The 24,252-nt window shown below is 35.5% G+C and overlaps 1 protein-coding gene across 13 annotated transcripts in view; it reads right to left on the bottom strand.

Moving 5' to 3' along the window:
* The window catches only part of PHF20L1 (PHD finger protein 20 like 1), an 83,602-nt gene that overhangs the window by 21,672 nt on the left and 37,678 nt on the right, over positions 1-24,252 (bottom strand). For all 13 annotated transcript variants that reach the window (XM_049092744.1, XM_049092755.1, XM_049092742.1 and 10 more), the window contains 5 exons: positions 23,085-23,337; positions 20,788-20,976; positions 20,326-20,532; positions 14,117-14,173; positions 12,818-12,925 (listed from right to left, as the gene is read on the bottom strand). In XM_049092744.1, the coding sequence (XP_048948701.1) occupies positions 12,818-12,925; positions 14,117-14,173; positions 20,326-20,532; positions 20,788-20,976; positions 23,085-23,337 (814 nt within the window). The remainder of the gene's footprint in view (positions 1-12,817; positions 12,926-14,116; positions 14,174-20,325; positions 20,533-20,787; positions 20,977-23,084; positions 23,338-24,252) is intronic.

Genomic DNA, 24,252 nt, shown 5'->3' with positions numbered 1-24,252 from the left:
CAGGATTTTAAGAACAGAAAGACAACTGCTTCCATTATCTTACAGACAAAACAGGAGACGGATCCGCACAGCTAAGCACATACTTGTGGATGGATGAGCGAGTTCTCATCTGGTGGCTTCTATTTCCTCAACTGAGTATGCTGTAAAGGACACCTGAGGCAGGTTAGGAACAGAAAGAGGTGGAACTGGCTGGAAGAGGTGGGAAAGGTCAAGCATAGGAAAGCAAGTTTCCAGAAGAGCAGTACCAATGTTGGTGTGCATGGAATAACCATCTCAGGTGGTAGTGGTGGGGGGCAAAATAACGGTCCCTAAAGACATCCACGTTCCTCATCCCTAGAACCTATGACTATGTTAGGTTCTGTGGCAAAAGGGAATTAAGGTTGCTAACCAACTGACCTCAAAATTATCCTGGCTTATCCAGGTGGGCCCGATGTAATCACTAGAGTCCCTAAATGTACAAGAGAAAGGCAGAAGAGTCCTGTGGTAGAGTGAGAAAGACCTGAGTGGCCATTGCTGGCTCTGAGGATGGTCAGGGGGATGTGAGATAAGACACGCAAGAGCCTCTGGAACTGGGAAAGGCAAGAAAACGAATTCTCCTCTTGAGCCTCCTGAAAGGAACAGTCCTGCTGACACCTTCATTCCACTGAGACCCACTTTGGACTTGGGATCTAGAATTTTAGGATAATAAATTTGGGTTGTCTTAAGTCACTAATATGCAGTATTCTGTGAGAGCAGCAACTGGACACTACCATAGCACTCACTGTAAATACTACAGCACAGCCACATCTATTGGGCACCCACTGTGCGCCAACCATGATTCTAAGTGCTTTAAAAGTGTATTAACTCTTGATCCTCACAGTTAATACGATAAGGTAGCTACAACAGCTAGTGCCATTTTACAAGTGGAAGAACAGAGACAGAAAAGGTTAAATTGCCCAAGATTACACAGCTCTCCTTGGCAAAGCCAGGCTTTCAATGCAGAGAACCTAACTGTAGAGCCTTACTCTTAACCACAAAGTGTTACCAGCAGATTTCAACGTTTGATCTGTATATGAACTGGAAAGCTTGTGAAAGCAGATTCCTGGGCTTCACCTCCAGCAGGTCAAGAGTGGGGACACTCTCGGATGCTGCATATGCTGTCAGACCAGAGTGATCTTGGAGTGGCACAGGGCCGCACAGTGACCACAGGCTGCCTAAGGCCATGGTACTTGGACACAGACAAGAAAAGGGCATTTGCTGAATGCCAGCTGCCACTGTGTCAAATACTGTAACAATGACTACCTGAATCCTAAAAATAAAGCTACCTAGTGGAAACTATTATTACCATTTTAGATGTGAGGAAACTGACATTTGTACAATTTAAATAACCCGCCAAAGGTCAACGCTAGAAGCGTTGCAGTGAAGATGCGAACCCAATGCTCAGCTTTGAAAACTGCCCTTTTATCAATGACATGTTAGTTACATTGCCCTCTCAGCAAAGTAAATGTAGGAGTACATATAGCTTGAGCCTGAGGATAGTGGTAGAAATATAAATTTTGTGTTATTAATAAAATAAGCTGATACGGAATCTCTCCACGTGGTTTTAGCAACTAAACGAAACTTCTTAGCACTCTGCACCACACCTGCATTCCCCACGCCAGTCCCCTCTGGCTACTGTGAATAAAAGGTCCACGGCTGGCTTCAGGGTTAGATCAACTGTAATCCTCCATGTAAAGCCCGATCCTAGATCACTTCAACCCGCTACAAACGGAGATTACTTTGCATCACTGTTACCCTCCCAGGAGATAACTGCATGCTCCCTATTGCTCTTACAATATGCCGATAGGCTTGCCTGCAAGCTCCTTGGAGTCTCTGTGTTTACAACACAATGTTCTGGATTCTCCCTGCATTTCTCATTCTAGTTCTTTTAAATCTCTGTATGCCTTCGGTCTTCTCACAGTTACACAGAAAAGACAGAGAGATGAAGCGACTGGCTCAAAGTGACAAAGGTAAACACTGGCAAAGTTGTCAGTCTTGAATCCCAACAAGGCCGTTTCTTGTACAAACAACTGTTACACCAGTAAAGGAAGTAAAAACGTGCTAGAGGGAAGAATGCACAGTCTAACAAATGCTCTCTAAGGCCCAGGAAGTAACAAAACAATAGAGCATGCCGGTTAAAGTTAAAATTAAGACTGAAGCCAGACTACCTGGGTTTGAATCTGCTTTTCACCACTCAAGAGCCACATGAGCTTGGACAACTCTCTTTCTCTGTTTCAGGTCAGTTTCTAAAATGGGTATAAGAGGCTCCACTGTAAAGCAGCAATTAATGTGAGGATTAAATAAACCACTGTATATAAAATTATTATAGCACGTTTGGTACATAATAAGCACCAGCAGGATATGCAAAATAGCATTCAGTGTTAAAGAATCTTTAAAACTCCCTGGTAGTAGTAACTGTAGAATAAAATGCATATTATATTAGGAACCTCAAGTAGGAATAATGTGAATGTTTTAAAATTAGGATGTCTTTAAAATTTTTAAGTTATTTAAAACTCCCTATTTCCAGCTTAAAGACCCCTCTTCTAATTTGATCTGGAGAAAAGTGTCACTTCCAAGATGAATGTAAATAGCCCAGAATAAATTCTCAAATGTAATAATTAATTGCAAAGATGCCAGTGATTACCCAACTCCACACCTGCTGTGTATAAAGAGCCATGCTTCTGTGCATCTTTAAGTATTTGCTAGGAGTCTGTTTACGAAGTTAAGATTTTCATTTATAGGTCAGATTTTAAAATGTAAACAAGATATAAAGTTCTTTTCAATTAAAGAAATAAAAATGTATTAACATGTTTTAAAGGATCAAGGACTCTTCAAAACCAGGGTTAGTGTTAACGGCGGAACACAACTCTCGGGTGCCAAATTTTCTTTGCAACTTTATCTCTTACTAACTGGGACCACCCCCCCTCTCCCAAGTCCCCACCACCTCCTGCATGCTCATAAACACTCTCTCACTGTGCCACCAAGTGTGGCCAGTCCTCATTCCTTCTCGGTCAGCCCCTCCCCATCACCTTTCCCCGACTTGCACAGGATTTTGCACACAAGATTCTGTGTCTGCAGGTGAGTCCTGGAACAGAACTGTTTGCAGATGCGGCAGAAGGGGACTTGAGCAGCTTTGCCCTTCCCGCCCTTCCTGAGTACTGGCTGTCCCCGCTGCAGTACCTAAGCCCACCAAGTCCTCGCAGCCTCTGGTCACTTGGGAGGTTCACCTGGCAATTTTACCTGCAGTTTGAAGCTTCTCACATCTGCATCATGATACATCCCTCACAGGAGGGTATTCACAAATCAAATAAATTTATGATTAATGGTTTTTATTTACGAAGCTCCAGAGTTTCCTGATTTTAGGTTCTCTGGAGTCTGGGTCCCCCAGAGCTATATGTACAGGGGTGGGGTGAAGGGAGAACAGACGAGGGGCAGTGCAGGCATACGAGTGCTCGCATATGTTCAAGACACTCATGGAAAGTGGTTTCAAGCTTTTCAATCCCCTGTTTGACCCTACGTCTTCAAATGTATTCTGGCAGCTTTAAAGAAAGAGAACGTAGAAACAATTAGGTATGACTTGGGGCCTAAAGAGAGTTAAAAATCTGAAGAATTTACCATCAATTACAGACTGAATAATTTCTCATTTGGCTGGGTTTTTAAAAGTGTTTAATGAATATGAAAAAAGCCCAGATATGACATAAAGTATGTCAATACCACAAAATACTTAGGTGCCTGTCATGTAGTTTTTTTCTTTTGAAAAAAAAAAATTAGTAATAGATTTAATTTTGTTATATATTAATACATTTTTTACATTTCTCTCCCTCTTCTCATTTACTATGTACAGGTCTTGCATACCTCACATTACATTTTCCCTTTGCATTTGATGTTATTTGGATACTACTGTAAATGTTACCTTTAACATTTTATTTTCCAGTAGTTTTTTTCTAGTGTATGGAAATACAATATATATTGTATATATTGTCATTCCTAAATCTGCATATTAACATATGTTCTGATTTTATTTATATTCAATTAAGATATATCGTATTATTGGTATCAGAGGTGGAGGTCAGGAATTCATCAACTGTATACAACACCCAGTGCTCAATCACATCCCATGCCCTCTTTCATACCCATCACCCAGTTACCCCATCCCCCCACCCATCTCCCCTCCAGCAATTCTGTTTGTTTCCTATGACTGAGTCTCTTCCCGATTTCATCTTGTTTCAGTTTTTCCTCTCTTCCCCTATGATCCTGTTGTTTCTTGCATTCCACATGAGTGAGATCATGTATTAATGGTCTTTCTCTGATAGACTTATTTTGCTTAGCATAATACCCTCTAGTTCCAACCACGTTGTTGCAAATGGCAAGATTTCATTTTTTCTGATGTCTGAGTATTCCACTGATACACAGACATCTTCTTTATCCATTCATCTGTTGATGGACATCTGGCTCTCTCCATAAGTATGGCTATTGTGGACAACACTGCTGTCACGTTGTTTAAGAGAACACATGTTGGTCATCACTTTTGAAGATCTCATTGTACCATATTCTAATTTGAACTGATAAATTCCCTTCCCACCTCAGTTACCACTGTCCTAAATTTCTGCTATTCTCTTGCTGTTCTTTATGCTGTTGCTGTTTGCATCTCAAAAATGGTTTCATATTACAACTTTTTGATCTTTACGTAAATCATAATTATAGGTTTTCTTCAGTGATTTTTAGCTTATCATTTTGTTCCTGAGATTCCTGTGGATATAGTTCATTTATTTACATAGTGATATGGATTCCACAGAATGACCTCTGATGGACATCTGGGCTGCTGCCAGTGCTGCTACAGACATTCTCATAAATGCCTCCCAATGGGTCATGAGAGCTTACTTAGGAATTTTAGGTCACACGGCAGGCACAACTTGCTGATGGCCATTTTCCAAAGGAGTCAGTACTGTATCTCCACAGACTTGGCCATATCTGATACCAATCACCTGATAATTTTTGCCCAGATAGCAGATAGAAAATAGATCCCACTAAGTCTTAAAAATTACATTAATTCTACTGCTCATAAGATTGAGCATCATGTTATATAGTCATCTCACCACTTTAAGATTTTCAATTATGTGAAGTACCTGTTAAAATCTTTTGCCCGTTTTCATACTAGGGTATTTTTTTCTATTCTTGACTTGTAAATTTGAAACCTATTCTGAATACTCATCTTTTGTCAGGTACACGTGTTCTAGTATTTTCTGATGGTTTGTGCTGTCTTTTCGCCCTCTATATAACTTTTTTTCTTCCCCCTTGTAAGGGAATTTCTTTTTTTATCTTTTGATCCCCCCTTCACCCATTTCTCCTACCTCCATTACCTACTTTTGGCAACCAATAATGAGCTTTTTTCCCCCTTTAAGATTCCATATATTAAGTGAGATGAAATGGTCTTTGTCTTTCTCTTATTCCATGTTGCATGGTGCCCTTAAGGTCCATCCACAGTCACAAATGGCAAGATTTCAAGCTATTTTTTTCATGACTAATACTCTATTGTGTGTTTTTGTATGTGTACACCACAATTTCTTTATTCATTCATCCATCAGTAGACACTTAGGTTGTTTCCATAGCTTGGCTACTGTGAATAATGCTACAATGAATGGGGGTGGGGGTGCATAGATCTCTTCAAATTAGTGTTTTTGTTTTCTTTGGACAAATACCACATGACAGAATTGCAGGATATGGTATTTCTAGTTTTAATGTTTTGAGGAACCTTCATACTGTTTTCCACAGTAGCTGCACCAATTTGCATTCCCACCAATAATGCAGAAAAGTTCCCTTTTCTCCATGTCCTCACCAACACTTGTTATCTTTTGACAACAGTCAGTCATTCTGACAAGTGTGAGGTGATATCTCATTGGGTTTTGATTTGCATCTTCCTAATGACTGATGATGTTGAACATCTTTTCATGTACCTTTTGGCCATCTGTATGTCTTCTCTAGAGAAATGTCTATTTCAATCTTCTACCCATCTTTTAATCAAACTGTGTTTTTGCTACTGAGCTATAGGAGTTTTTAAATATATTTTGGATATTAGCCCCTTAACAGGTAATACAATTTGCAAATATTTTCTCCCATTCAGTAGGTTGCCTTTTCATTTTGTTGATGACTTCCTTCGCAGTACAGAAGCCTTTTAATATGATGTATTTCTGCTTATTTATTTGTGCTTTTGTTTTGGTTGATACCAAAAATGATTTAAAAAATCATCACCAAGATCTATGGAAAGATTACCAACTATGTTTTCTTCTAGTAGTTTCATGGTTTTGGGTCTTCTGTTCAAGTCCTTAGTCTACTTTGGGTTAATTTTTGTGTTTGGTAGAAGATAGTAGTCAAGTTTCATTCTCTTGCATACGGTTGTCCAGTCTTCCCAGCACTACTTACTGAAGAGACTACCCTTTCCCCATTGGATATTCTTGGCTCCATAAATTCATTAACCATATGTAAAAAAGTTTATTTCTGGGTCATTCCCTTCCATTGATCTATGTCTGTTTTTATGCTAATATTATGCTATTTTAATTACTGTAGTTTTGTATTATAGGTTGAAATCAGAATGTGCAAGGCCTCCAAGCTTTATTTTTTTCTCAAGGCTGCTTTGGCTATTTGGGTTTTTTTGTGGTTCCATACAAATTTTAAGCTTATTCCATTTCTTTGAAAGATGTCCTTGGAATTTTGGTAGGGCTTGCAATGAATCTGTAGATTGTTTTGGGTAGTATGGACATTTTAACAATACCTATTCTTCCAGGCCATGAAAACAAAGTATCTTTCCATTTATTTGCATCTTCTTCAATTTCTTTCGTTAACATCTCACAGTTTTTTAATATACAGGTCTTTCACTTCCTTGGTTAAGTTTATTCCTAGGTATTTTGTTCTTTTGGATACAACTGCAAACGGGATTGTTTCCTTGATTTCTCTTTCTGGTAGTAATATTAGTGTACAGAAACGCAAAATTTTTATGTATGTTTTTTATATACCGCAACTTCGCTAAATTTGTTTATAAGTTCTAATGGTTTTTTTTATGGAGTCTTTAGAGTTTTTTGTATGTAATATCATGCCATCTGCAAGTAGTGACAGCTTTAGCTCTTCCTTTCCAATTTGGAAGCCTTTTTTTTTTTCCCTTGCCTAATTGCTCTGGCTAGGACTTCCAATACTGTGTTGAATAAAAGTGGCAAGACTAGGCATCTTTGTCTTGTTTCTGATTTTAGAGCAAGGGCTTTCATCTTTCCACCATTGAATATGATGTTAGCTGTCTGTCATATATAGGCTTTTATTATGTTGAGTTACATCCTCTCTATAACCTGCTGTGCTGAGAATTATCATAAATGTTAAATTCTGTCAAATGCTTTTCCTGCATCTATTGTGATGAACATATGATTTTTATCCTTTATTTTGTTAACTTATTTGCAGATGTTGGACCATCATTGTGTCCCCAGAATAAATCCCACTTAACCATGATATATGATCCTTTTAGTGTATGACTGAGCTTGGTTTGCTAATAATTATTGAGGATTTTTCCATCAATGTTCACAAGGAATACTGGCTTGTAATTTTCTTTTTTTTTTTTACAGTGCCTTTGTCCAGGGTAATGCTGGCTGCATAAAATGCGTTTGGAAGAGTTTCTTCCTCTTTTGTTTTTTGGAAAAGTTTTGAGAGTTTGCAAGAGTTTGAGAGAATAGTTTGATATTAATTCTTCTTTGAATTATCTGATAGAATTCACCAGTGAGGCCATCTGGTTTGGGACTTTTGTTGGGAGGTTTCTGATTACTGATTCAATCTCTCCTTACTAATAATCCGTCAATTTAGATTTTCTATTTATTTAACTCTATTTTCATGATTTAGCTTTGGTAGTTTGTATATTTCTTGAAATTTAACCATTTCTCCTAGATTGCCCAACCTTATGGCATAAAATTGCTCATAGTGTTCATTAGGGTTCTTTGCATTTCTGTCATATCAATCAGTTGTGACATCTTCTGTCTCATTTTATTTATTAGATTCTTCTTTTTTCTTGGTAAGTTTAGCTAAAAGCTTATCAAATTTTTTTTCCATCACTATCTGTCTTTAATTAAGTAACAATTCCCAAATCTCCAGGACATACCCCCCAAAAGGAATAGTTTAGCTAAACATGTACTAACTTATCTACATAAAAACAGAAACGCGTAATAACTTTTTTACTCATCCAATCCACTTTTAAAAAGGCTTATCAATTTTGTTCGCTTTTGCAAAGAACCAGTTCTCAGTTTCACTGATCTTCTCAGTCTTTTTAGTCTTAGTCTCTATTTCTGCTTAATCTATTCTTCCTTCTACTAACTTTGGGCTTTGTTTCTTCTCCTATTTCCTCAAGATGAATAGTTGAGCCTTTTTTTTTTCTTGAGGTAGGCATTTATCCCTAGGAACTCCTTCTTTACACCTCTTTTTGCTGCATCCCACCAATTTTGGTATATTTCCATTTTTGTCTTCAGGCATTTTATTTCTCTTTTGATTTCTTCTTTGACCCACCGTTTACTAGCATGTGGCTTAATCTTCACATGTTCGTGAAGTTCCCAATTTTCTCCATGTAATTAATTTCCAGTTTTATTTTATTGTGGCCAGACAAGATGCTTAAGAGGATTTCAATTCCCTTAAATTTATTACGATTTGTACTTTGTGGCCTAACATATGATCTAATATGGAAAATGTTCTATGTACACTTGACAAGAATGGGTATTCTTCTCCTTTGGGATAGAATGTTCCAATATATCTGTTAAGTCCATCTAGTCTATCATGTCATTTAAGGTGGTTTCCTTGTTGATTTTCTGGCTGGATACTCTATCCACTGATGTAAGTGGGATGTTAAAATCCCCTACTATTATTGTATTGCTACGTACATCTCCCTTTAGATCTGGCAATATTTGCTTTTTATATTTAGGTACTCCTATTTATGGGGTAATAAATATTTATGTTATATCCTCTTGTGGGACTGACCTCTTTATCACTATGTGGCATCTATCTTTGCCTCTTCTTATTGTCTATTTTATGATAGACAATAAGAAGCTTCAGCTTCTTTCTGGCTTCCATCTCATGGAATATCTTTTCACTTTCTGGGATCCCTACAATGTGAAAGTCCATCTGATGTTGTCCCATCAGGCCCTTAATCTACCCTAACTTTTTTTTTTTTTTTCCTGCTCTAATTGGGTGTCCCATTGCCTCATCTTTCAGTTCATGGATCCTTACTCCTGCGTCATCTAGTTGTCCCTGAACCCCTCTCTCCTTAGTGTAATTCTATAATCCTGTCTTGTCAAATTTTCAACCTTTTCCTTTATTAACACTTTCTGTTTGGAAATCCCTCCGTGCCCCCCAAGATCATAAAGATGTTTTCCTATACTGTCTTGTCTTTCAAAGTTATATAGTTTGGTCTTCCACACATTTCATCACTCATCAACCTGGAATTTATGGGTGCATATGGTATAAAGCAGGAATCCAATTTCATTTTTTTCTTCACCACATGGATTATAAATGTTCTTATACCATTTACTGAAAGGCTTATCCTTTACCTACTAATCTAAAAATGCCAGCTTTGTGTAAAACAAGTTTTGACATATGTATATGCTTTGGATTATCCTGTCCTTAATCAATACGTCTATTTTTCCAAATGCCTCACTGCCTTAAACTATAGCTGAATAGTTCTTTTTATTAAGATTGACTATTATTTTTGGCTTCTTACTCTTCCATTGTAAGTTGTAGAATCAGCATTGAATCTGTAGATTTACGTAGTATGAAGTGGCATCTTTTCAATACTGAATCTACTAACCAGTAAATACGAATTTTCTCCCATGCTTTAGGCTTCTTTAATGTTTCTAAATAAGGTTTTATAATCAGGTAGTCATAATGTTGTTTTTTTTAATATTAAGGACACACAGATGTATCAAATGGTTTTTGTACATATATAAAGATAGTAACGTTTGTTGTCTTTCATCTGTTACTGTGGAATTTCACTGATTCCTAAAAAAATTTTTTTAAAGAATTTTTTTTTAATTAGGAAAACTTTACCCTCAACATGGGGCTCAAATTCACAACCCCAAGATCAAGAGTTGCATCTCCTGACTGAGCAGCCAGGGGCCCCCAATTTCCTAATGTCAAACCAACTTTGCATTCTGACCTTATGTGGTCATATGTTTTAATGCACCACTGAATTTAATTCTGTAACCTTTATTTATGTGTTATGTATCTACGTCCATAAATGAGAAAAGCCTATGACTGTCCTTCCCCATACAGTTCTCTTCTGATTTTGAACAGTTATTTAAATAACGTAAAATGAATCTAGAGGTACATTATATTAGTTTCCTAGGGCTGCTCCAACAAATCACCACAAATCTGCTGGATTAAAACAACAGAAGTTTATTCTCTCACAGTTCTGAAGGCCAGAAGTCCAAAATTCAGTGTCAACAGGGCCATTTCCCTTTGAAGTCTCTAGGGGCAAATTCTTCCTTACCTCTTGCAGTGTCTGGTAGCATGAGTGCCTTGGCTTGAGAATACAGCACTCAGATCACTGCCTGTGTCTCCTCAATGCCTTCTTCCCTGTGGATTCCACATCACCCTCTCCCTTCCAAGATACTAGCCGTTGGCTTTAGGGTCCACTCTAAATCCCAGATGATCTCATTCTTAAATCATATTGGTAAAGATCCTATTCTAGAGTCACATTCACAGGTACAAAGGTTGGAAGCTGGACATATATTTTTGAGTGACACTACTCTCCCTACTACAGGAGTGTTGTCTCTTTTTCTAAATTCTGCAATAATTTATGTAAGTTTAGCATAGCCTACTCCTTTAATGTTTGGTAAAACTTGGCAGCAAAACATTTGGAGTCAGGACTTTACCTCTGGCAAGATTTTAACATAATAATTAAATTTCCTTTCAGGTTTGAAGACTGTTCAGGTTTGTAACTTCTTCGTGAGTTTGGTGTCTGGCAATTATCCATATGCCATCTAAACTCTCAAGTTCATTGGCATAAAGCTGTTTACATTTTTCTTCATTTTAAGTCTAGAACATCTGTAATTATATTCCCTTTAGTTCCTAATATTATTTACTTGTATGTTTTGTCTTTTTCCTTAACCAGCGTTCCTAGAGGTTTACCGACTTTATTAGTTTTCTACAAAAATTAATTTTATTTTTTCTTCCTAGTATTTTTTTTTTTTTTTAGTTCACTAATTTCTACTCTTGTTTATTCTCTACTTCTACTTTTTTTGAGCTTCCTCATTTCTAACTTTTTAATTAGCTGGATGCTTAGCTGATTTTCAGCTTTCTTTTCTAATATAAATATGTATGGTGACACATACTCTTCTTATAAAGGTTGCATTTTAGCTACATTCTCAAGTTTTGATATGTATCTTCATCATTTCATAAGCTCTTAATATCTTATTTACCTGCCCCCTGGTATTCAGTTGGTTAAGTGTCAGACCCTTGGTGTCAACTCAGGTCATAATCTCAGGGTCGTGAGATGGAGCCCTGTGGCAGGCTGTGCGCTGGACTGCTGGAACCTGCTTAGGATTTTCTCTCTCCCTTTCCCTTCCCCCTCACCCACTTGAGCATGCTCTCTCTCAAAAAAAAAAACAAAAAAATGTTTTTTAAATTTTGTATCTAGGAACTAATAAAGTGATCTGAACCTTTTAGTAGCCTATCTCTGTGAATGAAGTTTCCTTTAATGACTATTTTATTTGATATAAATATATCTACTCCAACTTTCCTTTAGGTTTATATTTGCCCATAATTTTTTCCATGCTTTTATTTTCAACATTGCTCTGTCCTCTCCATCCTTATATTTAGATGTCTTTTGAAAATAACCTATAACTGGATTTTTAAAATTAATTATGATACTGTCTTACTGTAATTACAGATATATTTGGATTTATTTCTACCATCTTATTTTGTAATTTGTATTTTTCTTTTCTATTTTTTTCTTTGTATCACCTTCTTTTGGATGGTTTTTTCATTACATTTGCTGTCTATTTTGGAAATTATACCCTATGCTTCCATTCTTTTAGTATCATGTTAGAAATTCTACAATACAGATTTAATGTGTTAGAGTCTAAAAGCAATACATTTCTTTTACTCTTTCACAACAATACAAGACCTGAAAAACTGAAATACAAGCAGGTCTCTCTAAATTTACAAGCTATTACTATTGTCATATATTTTTCTTCTCTGCCATTTTGTTTTTACCCATAAATCAAAATGATTTATATAATCAATGTGCAGACTTATTCACATATTTACACTTTCTTTGCTCATTATTTCTTCTGGCATCTCAAACCTTCCTTTGTCATCATTCTCCTTCAACCTTCAGGTACAGGATTAGAATATCCTTTACACAGGGTATTGACAGAAATCACTGTTTTTTCAAAAGTTCTCCCAGAAATATCTTTATTTCACATCCTCATTTTTGAAAGCTACTTCAAGGGACTGTAATTCTAGACTGAAAATAATTCCTTCAGTAGACTGAAGCACACCTGACAAGGGTATCCAGTCCACCATAATGTTGGAAATGAAAGACTCTAATAAGCTGCAATGATTAGTGTACAGATGGATTAATTTACAGACTATAGTAAACAGAGTTGCATATTTTCTAAATCAGCAAGACAAGGAAAAGCTATAGGGACTTCTCAAGTTCTCAACATGGAGATCTTGTCCTGTCTTCACTTTGATGGAAGAACACAGAAAAACTGAAAGAATCTGAAAATTAAAAACAAACAAAACAAACAAACAAAAATAACCACTTTAGCATACTTACCATGCTGCTTGGATTTCTTTTTCTTTTTCTTTTTCTTCTTCTGTTTTGGTTTGTAGTGATCTTTGTCTTTCTTCTCTTTTCTTTCCTTATCCTTTTCTTTTCTCTTACCTAAGTGACACAAGTGACAAAGTTAGCAATCATGATTGATCCTCAGTTGTTTTTCTGTGGTTAACCTAAAAGCAGCATTTATGTTTTAATCAGCTATTCCAGTCACCTGCCCAGTGGATGGATTCAATTAAACTGTTCCTGTCATGAGTCTGGAACTCCTGATTAGCTTATTGGGCTCTAAGAGGGGGTCTTCATTAGCAGTGTTGAGAAATCCCAACTCCTGACACCTTGAAGTTAACACAGACAGTAGTTAAAATCTTAAATGAGTAATATACTCAGTTCCCTGATGTGGCAAGAAATAAACTCCATAATTTAAGACCTGACTGAGGAGACTTAGCATTTCCCCACAGAATTTAATGAGAAAATATATTAGACTTAAAAAAGAACTTAATGAAATTTTTTCCTTTGGAAAAATAAAAAATTAAACCAATCCATAAATAATTTCTTCAGTCTGCCAATCCTTCCTAGTGTGTACAATTATGAAGGCTAATAACACAAAGCAAATACTTATTTCATCAGACTAATTTTTTCCAAAATTTTAAAATACCTTTTTTCCAGTCTTAGGACTTTAAAGAAAACAAATGGGTGTGAAAGCAGTATCCTAGGGTACGTTACTTAAAATTGGTTTATCACATATAGTAACTACTGCTCCAACTCAGGATGATGTAGCCTACAATTTATCAAACATATTTAACCATATTCAGGGACCCAAGCTCCAGTTAGCTAGTCTACGGAATATTTAAGACTATCATCAATTATTGCAAAACTTTTCATCATCATAGCACAGAAGACAAAAAAAAAAAAAAAAAGGCAGAAAACTCAGTAACCTTTCTATAAGGTCGGTAAAGAAGAAAGTCTGAAAAAATATCACTATTTCAGTTCATCATCCATTCCCTAAGTCTCAACAGTATTAAATGGTGGCTTATTTTTAAATAGCCATAACTGTAGAGATGTTCAAAAACACAAAATTCTCAAAGAAAGCCTTAGACTCCCTTGACAAAAAAGATACACATACGATATTTACGTGTTTAAGAAATCCTGTATCTGGAGCTGAGTAACACTAATAAATATTAAAACAGAAGCTCACTTACACCTAAAAGAGCACTAATACATAAGAAGTAAGGGACAGACTATGTCCCCCCACTGCCAAGCCATCTAGTCTTTTGCTTAAAGATTACTTTCTGTTCATACCAAATGCTGTTGAGCTTTTTTCTTCCAATTTCACTTTTTTTTCTGTTTTCGATATTCCTGCAGTTTTAGGGGAAAAAAAGGTAAGTTTAGTCAGAAAAGTTTTAAAAGTATGGGACAATGTTTTACATTACAAAAGCTCACAACACCCTACTTCTTCAGGCTCTTTTCTCCTAAAGCCCTACATCGCTTTACCACCTGAACTAGTGACAAAGAAGTGGGGTTTCTTACTTCAAAAGACTGATAATTAAGGATAATTTTTATTCCTTCAGACTATCCACATTAAAATCCTGGTTACCTGTTTGGCCTTGAGCAAATCATGTAATCTTTCTGTTTAGTTTCCTTATTCACCAAATAGGAATGACTTTTTATCTTCACATTATTAGCATTATGTGAGTCTAAGTACATAAAGTGTTTAGACCAGTGCTGGAGTAATAATAAGTGCTTTCTTTCACTTTCTGCTCTGTGGTATGGTAATAATTGAAGACTACACCATTTCTAGAAATAGCACAAATATGGGTGCAAACACCTACAAAGTTTGACAAATGTACTGGGCAATCAGTAAAGATCTATTCTGCCTTTGACAATCCAGATGTTGAAATGCACCTTGGTGGTAGGTCCAACGTAATGTGCCCACTTCCGAGACAGTTAAGACATGAATGCTACTCAGGTCATCCACATGAAATACTAAACTTTATATTAAAGTATACTGGTTTTCAACAATCTGTATAAGATTTTTAAACTAATACTTAATTTATGTTGCCTAAAATAAACTTGTACCTTTGAACTCCACAATGAGTGCATTGTTAGGTAATGATAAAAGCCAAAATATAATTATTTTACAAACCATTTTTGGTCTTTTTCTAAATGTAAAATACAAAAGCTCATTTATACCTTAAAAATATTCAACCTTCATGACATTTGGGTACTATTAACTTGTAGTTAAACCAGTACACTTCATAATGGAATAGCTAACAGAGACATTTAACCAAGCTTCTCAACTCATATAGTCAACTGTTTCCAGTGCTAATATCTTAGGTGTATCTAAGATTAACCTAAGAAAAATATTATAGTGCATTTAAAATACAATTTCAGTCCATTATGCTTTAATACCGCCTTTCACAAGATTTGTTGATTTTTAAGTCACTCTAATACAGAATCAAAAAGCTAGCATTTGGGCAGCCTGGGTGGCTCAGCGGTTTAGCACCACCTTCAGCCTGGGGTGTGATCCTGGAGACCCAGGATGGAGTCCCACGTCAGGCTCCCTGCATGGAACCTGCTTCTCCCTCTCCCTGTGTCTCTGCCTCTCTCTCTCTCTCTCTCTCTCCTCTCTCTCTCTCTCTCTCTGTCTCTCATGAATAAATAAAATCTTTAAAAAAAAAAAAAGCTAACATTTAATTCATCTTCAAATATTTTAAAGAATTTAAACAAAAAAATACAAAAATATCACTCAATTTGAATTAAATGTTAATAAGGCTCTAATAAGTGAAGTTTCTTTTTTTTCTATTTTTTTAATTTATTTTTTATTGGTGTTCAATTGAAGTTTCAAATTAAGTAAAAATATTGATAAACTTCCTTGACAAAAAAAAAAAACAAAAACACTCTCATGACAAAAAACAAAAGGAACATCAGCACAAAGAAATACAATTAAACTTCCTTATTATCAAGGCTGTCAAAGAATGCAACACTTCCTTTAATAACTACTACCACACCATGAAAATTCTACATATCTGATGTTTTTTTCCTGAAAATGATGAGGACTTTATAAGACAATGAGAGAGGAGGTTCCGAGTCCTCAGAGGGTAGCAAACACGCTCGGTAGCAGCTAATGACTGTGATGTTTGCCTTGGAGGTCCCCAACTCTCTGGAGCACTGAATCCAGGGTGATTCAGATGAAGACTGCCTTACTGGGCTGCCTTCATGCACTGGATCCAGGTGTGGGATCCCTCAGGTACTTAGAGGACAAATAATATGAAGTGCTACGAAGCGCTCACTGCTCCAGAACACAGGTCAGCCCAATAGAACAGAGACAATCACTCCCAGAGTGCTCCCACCTAGTCAGAAACGACTAGGTCTAGATAAAGTTTTCACGTGTTCTAGTGGTTCCCAAACTTTTATATTTCTTAACTGATAAACTTCAGAAGTAAAATTGAGAGACTGACAAAGGGTTGTGAACATTTTGTTAAGTTTATTAAAATAAATACTCATCTCTGCAGTGATGGCAGGACTTCTAAATAAAAAAAAATATCTAAATAGAAAAATAACATAGATCTTTTTGAGAATTCAACAAGAGAAAAAAATAGTTTTATGAGAAGTTCACTATCTTATGCTTATTTCGTCATGTGCTAGAATTTGGGAACCAAAGAATGAGGCTATCAGTTTATTGAATAGTGATTTTTAAATTTTGCCATCAGAACATTTTCTTCAAACAAAATATAAGATAGTCCAATAAATAATACAAAAACAAAAAAAAATGAACAAAAACAAACAGAGCTATTTAAAGAGAGGTAGATCTCTGAGCCGCATCTGCTTGCATACAGCATAAAACCCAGCAATGCAGGGGGTTTCTCAAGCCCTTTCCAGTCTGCGAAATATCTGTAATTCCTCTGGCTAAAAACGAGGCTGTCCCTGAGACTCTCCATGGAAACCCCAGGCTCTGTAGGAGCCATGAACATTTGGTGTGGGGGTGGAAGTAGATTACGGAGTCCCTGGTTGTAGTTTTGATTTGCAAAATTCTGGGAAAAAAAAAAAAAAATGAAAAACTTAAAAACAAAAAGCCTTTTAAAAAAGGAAATGCAAAGTTAAGGTTAAGACACTGGACTAAAACCCATCTATTTAAAGTTCCAGCACAGTGACACAGCACAGGCAAGCGGTCCAGAAGTCAGAGCTTCTGTGATTATTACTGGCTCACCCTTCCATACACTGCGCTTGAGCTTCCATATCTTTTAACACCTTAAAGAGGTTAGAGGAATTCAGTATTTGTTACACATACAATCAGCAGATAAATAAGAAAATGAGCTAACATTTCCAGATAGTAACAAAACTAAGGTCCTATCCTCACCTAAAACTGCTTGGCTCTATTAGATAAAGCACTCTAATAATAAAATGAAAACAAAAGCATCAATTTTTACAAGGATACCAGTGATTTTTTGGGGGGGTGGGCCAATCTTCACCTCAATTAGTTACCTTGTTGCCATGCTTCCCAGTGAAAGAATGTAGAAGGATTAGTATGAGCTCATTATCTCTACAATTAAAAGTAAAGTTTTAACCTATTAAAGAACAGGTATATAAATTTGGATAATCTTATCAATCCCCTACCATGACTTTTATACTCAGCTGTGTGCACATCTCTTCAACACACAAAAAATAAAAATCTAAGTCTGTTAAACTATTTCACAGCTCATGACTAACAGCCTCACCATTCCAAACACCCCTAGAGTTTCAATTTGACAAAAATACCTCAGAAAATGGTCTTTGATACAAGTTCTAGTATAATGCTTTCTACAGATGTTTAGAAATTCAAAGGTAACAAAATTTACTTTATAACAAAGATGGAAACCAACCAACCAACCAACCAACCAACCAACCAACCAACCAAACAAGCATATATTAAAAAAGAAAGTGGGCAGCCCCGGTAGCTCAGCGGTTTAGCACCGCCTTCAGCCCGGGATGTAATCCTGGAGACCTGGGATCGAGTCCCACGTCAGGCTCCTTGCATGGAGCCTGTTTCTCCCTCTGCCTGTGTCTCTGCCTCTCTCTCTCTCTCTCTCTCTCTCTCTCTCTCTCTGTGCCTCTCATGAATAAACAAATAAAATCTTTAAAAAATAAAGAAAGACAAAAGAAAAAGAAAGGAAGAAACAAACAAACAAAAACACCTGGTACTTTGACTCTTTGTGAAAGACTACTTTCAGACTTTCAGAAGGGGAGCAGAAGTCCAACAAAGACTGCAAAATATTTGAGAGAAGGCAAATAACAAAAATGTTAGGAGAGAAAAGCATGTAAACCACTCAGAATTTCAATGCAAGTCAGACAGGCTCACAGAGTTTTAATAAAAAGATGTCCAATTAGAGTATGACCTGAATTCCACCACTTCCTCCAAAAATAAAAAATTAAAAGGGGTAACAGAAATAAATCAGAATCCCCATCACGCCACATTCAAACACTGTGACTGTGTTCAGCCCTCTAATAAATGGACTTTCAGTAATTAACATTTAAACCATGCATTTCCTTGATTTAAGCAATTAAAGTTGCCAGCCGTTAGCACAACCAGATGACCCTCACTCTTCAACACATCTACAGATTCATCTTACAAATCTACTTTCTTACCATCCACTTTTCCAGAAAACTAACTTACTACTCTCAGTTTCTCAAAGTTATTTCCAAGACTTAAGAAGGAAAAGAATAGTATGCGTTCCGTCTCCCCAAAAAAGTTTTAACTATTATGAGAACCAGGAACCACAGTCATAATTAGCAGTATGTCCACAAATATGCTAGAAATTCTGGAAAAAGATTAGGGTAATACTCGGATTAGGAGCAAAAACATTTGAATCAAGGATTCCCATTCCATATGCAATTACTACGTTGGCATTTCAGGATATATATTCTAACATCACTCAGTTATTATATAGCTGTTTATATTGGTCTATGTTTCAGTTACCTTACCATTAGAATATTTGTATATGTATGTGTGTACACATTTAAATAAATACAATATTTTCTTTACAAAAGATTTAAAGAAAATATAAATATTTTCAAATGCTCATATAAAATAATTTCCCCAAAGGATACAGATTTTTCATTTTTTCCAATGCCACAAAAAACTCCAGATAATTAAAGAAATGTGTAAGACCTACATTAGGAAAAATATCTCAGAGAGTCAATGGTAATTCAGAAATTTTGTGGGGAAAGGAAAAAGAAATATCAACTACCCTATGTACAGAAGGAGCTTAGAAAAAGAGCCAAAAGGCAATGGATCAGATTTGGGAAATGAAAAATATTTTAAAGCCTATAAATCTTCAGAGTTGGGTACTCACTTTTAAAACAAAACACAGAAACAAAGTAACCTCAAACCTTATTGGTAAAATTAAACTGTAGAAAACTGTGTATTTAATATTACATTTTTACTTTGAAAGAAAGCAAAGGCAATAATCTAAAAAGTAAGTTACTTCAATCACTTTATTTTAGTATGTGCCACCATCAGAAAAGAACAATCTCTACTTTATGCTTAATCTAATGAGTTGATAAAGGGACTCCAGGGAAGTAGCTATTAAAACAATCACTCTTAATGCTCTCCACGGCAGATCAAGAAACAGTCTTAAATTTTTCCCATCTCTGAACTGACTTAATGCAGACTTTAACTCCAAATTAATTTACTAGAAGAACATTTGAAATTAGTATTCCCCTTTTTAAAATCATGTATATTCTTTGGATGAGGTTAAAATTCCGTAAAACTTCCAAATAAAACAATGTAACAATATTACAGTATCATAAAATCATCTGCCAAATGTGTTATTGGCTGATTTTACACACTAGACTCCCAAAATAACATTATAACAAATGATATTTAAAATTGGGAGACTCTCCCTATAAATATGAGATTACATTTAAGGTAAACAGTTAAATTTAAGCTATGTGTTTCTTAAATATTACATTCTATTAAATCCTTAAATCTAAGTTCTCATCCCGTTAAATATTTTCTGGCTTTAAAACCAAGAACTTCGGGACACCTGGGTGGCTCAGCGGTTGAGCGTCTGCCTTCGGCTCAGGGTGTGATCCTGGGATCTGGGATTGAGTCTGGCATCGGGCTCCTTGTGGGGAGCCTGCTTCTCCCTCTGCCTGTGTCTCTGCCTCTGTGTTTCTCATGAATAAATAAATAAAATATTTAAAAAAAAATAAAAATAAAAAAATAAAACCAAGAACTTCTGTAATTATTTTTAGCTCTAGCAATTCCTATTTTTAGTAGAAACTAGAATACAAGAAAGAAGCAAGGAGAAGGAAGTCAATTAAAGTGACAAAATGGGCAATCAGTCCAGGGAAGGTGATGGTAAATGGTCTCACAAAAGAACTTTTGACAGAGGAACCCCATCTTCCACAGAGGTTACATAAAAGTATCTATAAAGAGGAATTACATATTAAGATAATGTAATTAAACATCAAAATGTCTATACTTTCTAACTGCAAGCCTAGCTACTTGTAAAATGAATCTTTTTTACCTGATGCTGTTGGAGCTCCTCTTCCATCAGCTATTGCTTTGGAAGAAGGATTTGTAAGCATCTGTGTGTCTTCCTTTTCTGCCCTGGGACATTCATTATGGTAAGCGGGATCTGGGGCTAGCGGTGCTGATACTTCTGAACCACGACTTAAATCAAGAGGGAGACAAGGCCCCAGCTTCTCAAGTGACAAATGTGTAACATCAGGCACTATACAAAATAGAGAATGTAATAGAATATTATTAGCACAGATAAACTGGCTCAGTTAATATCAATGTGGATTAAAACGTTATCTAAGTTAAACAGTGCCTGGCACAACAGAAGGCACTCAATAAATATATGTAGAGTAAATGAAGTGTTTCTAAGTCCATAAGATGCAAGAAGGAAAAAGAAGAAAATTTCTTAATGTTTTCATCATCTTTATCTCTTTTATATTTGGTTCTATAGGAAATTAATATACATTACCCTCTGGCACTGAAGACTCTTGCGGATTTTGAGAACTGATGGAGAATACTTTCCCATCAGTAGCTGGAGAGGGAGGAGAAACCTTTTCTACGGAATCATCAGGCATGGGCAAGGTGGCTAAACGTTGAGATCTTCTTCTCCGCTCACTATGCTTGAAAGGTCTAGGGGGGTTCACAGGCTGTGGAGAACCTAGAAAAAGATCTTCAATGTTCACGAAGCAGATACATGCCAGGATCATCTTATAATATTTAAGGAGATAAATGGGAAAAATGATTCAAACTCTGCCCTCTGATGTTGTAAGGTATCCACAAGGAACGGCATGTTCCAAAAGTAATCAAAGGCAAAAAACTGTGCCCTCACATTCACAAAAAGTTAATCCAAACTTCTAAAATCTAAAACCTACTAGAACCAAAAGAAAATAACATGAAACATTGATTTAGGTAGTTTCCCAAGTGACAGACTACAGTTATTTCTCTAATTGCAGATCATTGTGTTAGTTGCCATTCTTCCTTTGGGAAAATAGTCTCTGTATAGCTGAGATTTTTTTAAAAATTAAAAAAATATATATATATATTTCGTTTGCTACATTACAAATCTAGAAACTCTAAGGGAAAAAAAGCAGGGGGCATAGGTGACAAAGATCTGACATGCATTGTAGAGTTAGTGCTTTACTTGCCAAAATAAAACTAACGTAGATAAGTTTATCCCACCCTCATTCCCACAAATGGATTTTTAGAAAAATAAGTTTGGGCCTGATTCATTAAAAAAAATTGAACACAAACAACATTTAATTACTTATTACAGGCAAATATTGAGGACTTTAAAATAATATAACACTATTCTTGCCCTCATGTATTTTTTTTTTTTTTAATAACTAACGTGGTGGGCCGATTAATCATCTTCTAGCTATATAACACAAGCTTGGAAATTTGTTTGTTTTTTAGCCTTTTAAGTTTTCTTCTACGTGGCATGTAAACATGTTGGAAGAATTTAGAATAGGCAGGATTACACAGGCCAATATACTCATGTTAACTTAGAAGGAGGAAATAAGAATGGTCTTAAGAGGCTGATGCTTTGGGTATTTAAAAGTAATTTTACAAAAATCAAAATAAAAAAGACATGGTGGTAATTGAAAAGAAAAATAAAAAGAATAAAATTCAATTGCTGTAACATTGTGGCCATAATACCAAAATACAAAACAATTTCAAAATAAAATACTTATCAATGTCACGTGACATTGTGGTGCCTACTTACTGCCATCGTTTCATGATAAATGCCAAAATGAAATAAGCTTTATGAGGAAACAACTGAGTTTTTCTGTTCCATTCTTTCTACCCATTTATTAAAAAGAACAAAACCAAAACAAAAAAAAGTACCAAAGCCTGCTCAAAATTTCAAAAATATGGTTTGGTAGAAAATATGGCAACTGAATGGAAGCGGAGGCAACTAACTATATTGGACTCATAAAAGTCTTCTCAATGCCAACATTTTTCACTGTGGAAGATACGATATGGAAGGGTTCATACGAAAGTGTGTCTTACTCATTTACTCATCAGGATACTAATTCACTTGTATGAATTGCCAAAGGAAAGGGTCTTTTTATCCAGCGCCTTCCCACAATAACCGTTTTTCACTTGTCTCTAACTTGGAATACTAAACAGGAGAAACACGGGGTCATCTTCTTTTTATATATCCAGACCCATACTGGAAGGCTATTTTTAAAAAGACTAATAAGTTAAATACCCTGAGATTAGTGGTACTGAAACCATAAAATCTTTAAAAATATGATCAAGGAAGCATTCTTCTTCCTTCATTAGTAAGAATAAATTGAAATCTGCACTCCAAATCCCAGAACAAAAATGAATAAAATGTACCACAGGGGGATACAGACAACTGGGGACAATAACTAGATCTATCCATAAGAATAGTCTTAGGAGTTGAGGAAAAAATATCCAATGTGAGTCTTTTTTATCTCTCTTTGTTTTGGTTTGGTTTTTTGTAATGAATCAGGCCTCTCATTGTGCTTGGATTATTATTAATTGAGGATAGTCAAACTACAGTAAAAATTTGCGTTATTAAATGGTAAGTCTTCTCAACCAGTACAGTCTCTGTACAATATATCAGTCAGAAATGTATATGCTTTTTGCCCTTGAAATAGTTTTAAGCCTTCCCTATCATATCCACTTAAGTTTGAATTTTTAAAAACCAACTTCATAAAAATACAATATAACTACAATCAAACTGTTTTTAATGTAGCTTATAGGATAAGTAACTATTTTTTAAAAATCTGTGCTCACTAGTTTTATTTATCACTGAAGAAGAAAGCTGAGATACAAGCGTCAAATCCTCGACTTGTATTAATTCTGGGGAAAGTGGTGATTTAGGGGGTTTTATACACCCAGAAGAATCTCCAGATTCATGTTTGCATTTCTTGCTGCGAGCCTTCCCTGAAGACAAAGTTGAGGATAACAGTGCAGGTTTCTGAGTGTTGGCAGAACTGCTAATGTCAGCTTCATTTTTTTTCTGACTTTGAGGTTTAGGTGAAATCGCCTGAATAAATAATAAAAAATTGATATTTTTATTTTGGTTTCTTCATTTTTGTTCTTGTATTCTATTTTGATTGTTAAGCAACTTTAGTATCCAAAAACATTGTTAAGCAACATATAACATTTCTATTACAAATGAAAAACCAAAAAGAACCCCACAAATTATTAACTAAAAGTTGAATAGGCTATCTTTAAAGGGATGCTGTCGACTTTTAGTCTAAGTTTTAATTTGTAAAAATATATTATTCATAATATTCTCAGAATATAAAATGTTATCTTGGTGGACAAATTATTTTCACAGTATTATACGAAATACATCTCATTTGAAACCATAATTACTAACTACCTTAATAACAATTAGGTAAATAAAAAGCATTTTCTTTTTTTAGGGCAGTAGAAGAATACATTTAAAAGCTTCTGACTTTTAGATGTTTTCTTATAAAACAATCTCTATCAAATTGAATGCAGAGGTCTAAGTAGACAGTGTCCCTTTAAAGAAAGATCTCAACAGGAAAACAATGACCAAATTAACGAAACATTATCTTTAACTCATTTTAGTGCTGAAAGCTAGAGTTTCATAAGCATAGTGCATCATGAAATCAAAGCCACCAGCAATACAGAGTTAAAAGACTAAAAAACAATACAAAACAAGCAACAACAACAACAAAAAAAAAAAACCAAGGAGTAAAACCAAGTGTAAGTTAAAAACATTGGATTTAAAAACAAAATACGTCGCATTCTTAGATGAGAATTTTTACCTTCCTCCTGCCAACTGATACTTTTAAAAAAAAATTAGAACTTTGTCAGTTCTTTCATAAAGGATATCTTTATTCATTTGGCAGTAAAATTTCCTACCTATGTAGAAATAAATGTGAATGTGTCCAAAGACAACAGAGAATAGCCACATTGGATGGATTTA

This window comes from Canis lupus, chromosome 13, assembly GCF_003254725.2.
Source record: "Canis lupus dingo isolate Sandy chromosome 13, ASM325472v2, whole genome shotgun sequence".
NCBI classification, from domain to species: Eukaryota; Metazoa; Chordata; class Mammalia; order Carnivora; family Canidae; genus Canis; species Canis lupus.
The sequence above is the reverse complement of the archived record's forward strand: the minus strand, read 5'-3'. Positions and strand labels throughout refer to the sequence as shown.